The sequence below is a fragment of the Megalobrama amblycephala genome, linkage group LG8 (genome assembly GCF_018812025.1).
Source record: "Megalobrama amblycephala isolate DHTTF-2021 linkage group LG8, ASM1881202v1, whole genome shotgun sequence".
Classification (NCBI taxonomy): Eukaryota; Metazoa; Chordata; class Actinopteri; order Cypriniformes; family Xenocyprididae; genus Megalobrama; species Megalobrama amblycephala.
The window spans coordinates 1,701,097-1,707,500 of record NC_063051.1 but is presented as its reverse complement, the minus strand read 5'-3'; the positions used below and the strand labels follow the sequence as shown (position 1 = coordinate 1,707,500).

General features: G+C 32.6%; 1 protein-coding gene across 1 annotated transcript in view; it reads left to right on the top strand.

The window, feature by feature from the left end:
• ddx27 (DEAD (Asp-Glu-Ala-Asp) box polypeptide 27) overlaps positions 1-5,081 on the top strand; it is a 13,329-nt gene extending 8,248 nt beyond the window's left edge. The window contains exons 11-20 of the mRNA XM_048198629.1: positions 73-214; positions 534-687; positions 773-854; positions 926-1,103; positions 2,138-2,244; positions 2,345-2,441; positions 3,097-3,188; positions 3,382-3,593; positions 3,673-3,744; positions 4,940-5,081. Coding sequence (XP_048054586.1) covers positions 73-214; positions 534-687; positions 773-854; positions 926-1,103; positions 2,138-2,244; positions 2,345-2,441; positions 3,097-3,188; positions 3,382-3,593; positions 3,673-3,744; positions 4,940-4,955 — 1,152 coding nt within the window. The 3' untranslated portion in view covers positions 4,956-5,081. The remainder of the gene's footprint in view (positions 1-72; positions 215-533; positions 688-772; positions 855-925; positions 1,104-2,137; positions 2,245-2,344; positions 2,442-3,096; positions 3,189-3,381; positions 3,594-3,672; positions 3,745-4,939) is intronic.
• The last annotated feature ends 1,323 nt before the right edge of the window (positions 5,082-6,404 follow it).

Genomic DNA, 6,404 nt, shown 5'->3' with positions numbered 1-6,404 from the left:
TGTGTCCCATATATAACACTACTTTTGGCTACAACATGTCTATATTGGTGCATTTTGAATATTTCATTACAGGTGAAGGATTTGGCGTCGGTGTCGCTCAAGCAGCCGGTGAGGATCTTCGTGAACAGTAATACAGACGTGGCTCCGTATCTCAGACAGGAGTTTGTGAGGATCAGACCCAACAAAGAAGGAGACAGAGAGGCGATTGTTGCAGGTAAGGTGCCCTAGTGAGTGTTCTTGGTAGTCTGCTGTCTACACAGGGCGTCCTGACTGAATTTCATCCTTATAAGTGACTGATTTCAAGTGCTTTAATGGACAGCAATGTCTCACATGAACCACACAAGACACTCGACTAACACTCACATTTATTCTTGTAGAGTTCGGCATTAGACACATTGTAACATGGACATTTTTAAAGAAGTAATTTCGATTGAGACTATGAGCTTTGAAACTTTGCAGATCGTATTGATGCACAAAAACAGATGGACTAAAGGAAAACATGAATTAAATACAGTAACCGACTCTGTCCACAGCTCTCCTCACCAGAACGTTTCAGGATCACGTGATGCTCTTCACTCAGACTAAGAAGCAGGCTCATCGCATGCACATTCTGCTGGGTTTGATGGGGTTAAAGGTCGGCGAGCTTCACGGGAACCTGTCGCAGACGCAGAGATTGGAGAGTTTGAGGTGCTGCGAATAGTTTCGTATGATTAAAAACACACATATTTGCCTTTAAACACTTACATGAATGAAGGTCATCTCTGTGTTTCAGGCGTTTTAAGGATGAACAGATTGATATTTTGGTGGCCACAGATGTCGCTGCCAGAGGTCTGGATATAGAGGGAGTGAAAACGGTGAGTTCACGTCTATATTAGTGATGCCATGAGCATCGAAAGCCAGTGTCTGAATGCATTTGTGTTTGCAGGTGATAAACTTCACCATGCCCAACACGGTGAAGCATTACGTGCACAGGGTCGGACGAACGGCTCGCGCGGGGAAAGTGGGCCGCTCCGTGTCTCTCGTGGGCGAGACTGAGAGGAAGATGCTGAAAGAGATTGTTAAAAAAGCCAAAACGCCCGTCAAAGCTCGCGTCATTCCTCAAGGTACAGACTTTATCTTGCTTCATCTTGTGTTCAGGAAAATATGCTCCCAATTTATGAACAAATCTCTCCTTTTTTTTGTGAATCTGTCATCTGTCTAAACGATTCAGTTCACATCTCAATGGAATCAGAATGAATATAATAAATGATTATAAATCCTTTTCCAATATCACAAACTACTGGAAATCTCATAATTTCGTTATTATGTTTCAGTTTTATTTCTTTTTAAATGTTTTTTGTTTTAGTCATTTTATGTGCTTTTGTCATTTTTATTAAATATATTTCTATTTTCCTTTAAATTTATTTCAGTTTTAGTTTGAGTAATTTTAGTATTTCAGACTAAATGTATTTTATTTTAGTGTCTATTTTTCATCTAATTATATTTTATATTATTTCAGCTTTATTTACTTATTTTGATTATTATAATTAAAAAAATATTTTATTTATTACAAAATATTAGAATAAAAAATATATACATATTATATAAATATTAATAAATATTTTTTATATTATTTATTATAATTTTAATTATTGTAGTTTGCTAATATAATATATATAAAAAGTTTTTTTTTTTTAAATAAAATAAAAGTGTATATATATATATATATATATATATATATATATATATATATATATATATATATATATATATATTAAAAATATATAAAGCTTTTATTTTATTTTTATATTTTTAATTGTCATGTTTTTCATTTAATTCTATTTCGGCTTAATTTCTTTTTCTGTTTGTTTGTTTTTATTTATTTCCAGGTAATACTTTTAGTGCATCAACTTAAACTTATTTTAGTTTATTGCTAAGGCAATATTTCTGATTTTCAACTAATATTTTTATTTTTTATTTTTTTTCCAGCTGTATTTAAATGAACAGAAATGTTTTTAAAAGTTTCAATTTTAGTTAACAATAACTCTGCAGTGGATATACTGTTGGAAATGAAGGCAGGAACTATTGTAAAAAAGTCAATATATCACAATCTAATGGAAAGCTCGTGTAAATCTTCATTGTTTTGGACGTCTCACAGAGGTCATTCTGAAGTTTCGTGATCTGATTGAGAAGCTGGAGAAGGACGTGTACGCAGTGTTACGCTTGGAGAGGGAGGAAAAGGAAATGGTCCATTCAGAAGCGCAGGTCTGACGCTCATGTTTGTGTCGAACACTCAATCGTCTGATTAAACACACTTTGACTATGGTATTAAACAGTGTGTTTCCATCCTTCTCTTGGACTCCAGATCAGTTCAGCTCAGAGGAGGTTAACACAGAGCGCAGACGAGAAACCGGCGCCCAGGACGTGGTTCCAGACGAACCAGGAGAGAAAGAAAGATCGCAGTGAGTCCCGATGAAGTCTTGAAAGAAACAAATGCTCTTATGTTCAGAGGTTTTGGGTTGGTAAGATTTCGTAGTGGTTTTGAAAAGTCTTTTTGAAGAAGCATTTATTTGATCAAAAAATACAGTAAAAATGTGAAATATTATTAGAATTTTAAATAATTGTTTTCTATGTGAATATATAGTCAAAAGTAATTTATTCCTGTGATCAAAGCTGAATTTTCAGCATCATTACTCCAGTCTTCAGTGTCACATGATCCTTCAGAAATCATTCTGATATGATGATTTGCTGCTCAAGAAACATTTCTGATTATTAATGTTGAAAACATTTTTTTTTTTCAGGATTCTTTGATGAACAAAGTTGAAAGAACAGCATTTATTTGAAATAGAATCTTTTGTAACATTATAAATGTCTTTACTGTCGTTTTTGATCAATTTAATGCATCCTTGATGAATAAAAGTATTAACTTGGTTTAAAAAAACATAATAATTCTTACCAACCCCAAACTAAGCAATGTGAAACTTGAATCCACTCATATCATGAGCTCAGATGTGCATTACATTTTCAATAATGTTTATGATTCAATAATTGTTTGTCTTTACATTATTCTTGTGAAAGTCTCATCCTGTGCTTTAATTGTCTTGTTCTTTATCAAAGTGACGAAGGCGCTACAGGATTATGATTTGGCTCTGAGAGGAAAGAAAAAACGTGCACAGTTCCTGAAACAGGGCAAGAGAAAAGAGTTAACGGTGAGATCATTTCATCCGTCACTCAGCGGTCTTTAGTTGAATTAAACAGTACAGTAAATAACATGCCTTTAAACCATCTGAAATCAGATTTGCTCTTGGTAATGCATTCATGAGGTTGAGCAGTGTATGATGCATCAGATGTGCCACTTACTTTAGTTTTGAAATGCTGTGTGTGTGTGTGTGTGTACTCCAGGCTGAGGAGAGAGCTCAGTTCGAGGTGCTGAAGTCTCAGATGTACGCCGAACGAGTAGCTAAACGCGATCGCAAGCAGAAGAGAGCCAGAGCCATTCCAGAAGACGAACCCGTTCAGAAGAAAACGAAAGAAAACAAATCTAGGAAGACGACAGTGTTTGACAAGGAGCTCACGAACACCAGCAAGAAAACCCTGAAGCAGTACAGAGCCGGGTGTGTGGCGATTTACATGTGGTGATAAAGATTTCAAGGATTTGCGTTTTTGTCTCTAACAGTGATTTACTCTGTCCAGGCCATCCTTCGAGGACAGGAAGAGACTCGGCCTACCAAACAAGAAGGGAGGACGCTTCAAGTCAAAGGCCAAGTGAGATTTATTATTACCCTAAAACACGTTCAGATTAGACATTATATATGAGTTCATTTTTTTCATGCATCCGGAAACCAAAAAATATACGGTTTTAGTGTTTCATTTAACAGTAGATTGTTAATAGCAACAGATTGATATTTAACTTTTCTTTTTCATAAATAAAAAAAAATACAGTGCTTTGGTTGGAAATTATGGAGGGATTTGACTTAAATACTGAAAAAAATTAATACTTCATGAAATATTGCATTAAATATAAAAAAAATTCAACATCATGAATAAATAAATGAAATGCATTTCACACTTTTTCATGTAAAATAATAAAAAAGGATGTGAAATAACATACAAATGCCCTCTAAATAAAATTTAAAAAAAACTCAAGAAATGTAAAACACCCTTGAAATAAAATACTGGACAACATAAAGCAAATAAGTATATCATGAAATAATTAAATGCATCACAAAATAATTAAATATGAGCATATGTACACAAAAATAAAGGGTGAGAAAAATTTAACATTTATTTTTATATATATTCATTATATATAAATATTTTAATATTTTGTATTAGAGTTCATTTTTATATTTTTAGTTTTAATTTTAGTTACATTTTTAGTCATTTAATATATGCGTTTGTCATTTTATTAGGTTTATTTATTTTTTTGTATTGCTGTTTCATTTATTTTTATTTCAGTTTTAGTCCTATTAAACTTATTTCAGTTTATTGCAACTTTTCTGATTTTCATTTACTTTAGGTTTTTCAACTAATATTTATATTTGATTTTTTTTTTTTTTCAGCAGTATTTAAATTAACAAAAATGTTTTTATTAGGTTTGGTTTTAAATGAATAAATCTAATAAAATGACAAGCACATGAAATTAAATGACTAAAAATGTAAATAAAATTAAAACAAAAAAAATTATAAAAATTAAATCTAATACAAAATATTATAAAATATAATTTATTTATATAATATATTTTATTTATATTTATTTATTTACGTTATTTAACTTCTCACCACAGAACTGCTTAAACTGAAATGAAGTTAGTAATAAATTGTGACTTAAGTAAATGTGTATATTTCAGGTAAATTTAAACCGAATGTCTTAATAGTTTTTATACCTGAAAATAAGTGAATATGTGAAAAAGCATTATTTCTGCATATCTTGTCTTAAGTCCTTTATGCATCTTTCCAGGTTCAGAAGAAGATGAAGTCGTGACTGATGTATAAGAAGCAAAACTTGAATGGAACATCTGCCTCTTTATCATTTTATCATCATCCTCCTCCTTCCAAACGCAACTTCCCAAACCCTTCCAATAAAACTCTACACCTGAAAACCTGTGCTTCTGTTTGTCCGTGCATTCGTCAGGGTAGAGAATATTTGTATAATCAGACTCACATTAACCAACAGCTAATGAGCATCAAAAATAAGATTAATTTCCCTTGATTAAGCCAAAATAGGAAGATGTGATCTCAAAAACAGATGTCAGAGAGCCCACATGAAACAATGAATCCGTGTCCGAGGCAAAAGATCCTCTTTATCAGCTGACCTTGAAGATAATGCAGAACAAAGCTCTCCTTTGCACCACAAGACATTAATGAAGCTCACATGTTCTTCACAGTAATGATGCATATTATATATCATAATTGGATGATTTTATAATAGTTTAATATTTAGAATACCATTATTTATAATAGTTTTAACCCTAACACTTTATTTTATAAATAATATACAGTATATATGTGTAGAATTTACACTGGGTGTAATGTGACAATATTATTGTGTGTCTAATGTGAAGTTTGTATTAATGTATCTTGCTAAATTGGACATTTGCATTTAGTTCTAGTTAAGTAGGAAGTAGGTAAGCTTCAGTCAGGTCAAAGTTTCAGGTGGAGTCAGTCAGGAATGATTCACTGATGAACAAATAAGATTGTGAATGTTGACAGTACTTTCCTCAGTAAAAAACAGAACAAGTCTTGCATGTCTTTACTTATTTATTAAAGCTAGTCTCTACAGCAGGGCATATTTGCATGAGTTTTGCACATTTCAAGTGGGTATTTTTGGTTGATTTGCTCTGCCACAGTAGATGTGTGTTGTGCATTAGTGTTGTTGAACAGCAATTAGCAGGCTTTGCTACTGGTTCTCCAAGGATTTACCTGTATTTGGCCTCGGTAGCTTGGGATGTTTTGCTCTGCATCTCAGTGCTTTGCATGCAAGCCACAACATTTTCTCAGAATAGGTTTCAGTTTTGTGAAATGGCCTCTGGTGGGATTTAAAGAGACAGTTCACCCAAAAAAAAAAGTTGTTCCAAACCTGTATGAGTTTCTTTCTTCTGCTGAACACAAAAGAAGATATTTTGAAGAATATGGGTTGATGGACCCCATTGACTCCCATAGTTTGAAAAAAATAGTCAATGGGGCCCATCAACCCATATTCTTCAAAATATTGGAGCAACTTGGAGTAAATGATGACAGAATTTTCATTTTTTGGTGAACTGTCCCTTTAATGATGGTCTTTTTCAAGCACCTTTTCAGGATATGCATGCTTTTTTAATTTTATGCATAATAGAGAATCTCTTATATATAGTAGTGGGAAAATTATAATAATTTCCTATTCACTTTAATTTTAATGTTTGTCCTCAAATAGGCATTGCATTAAC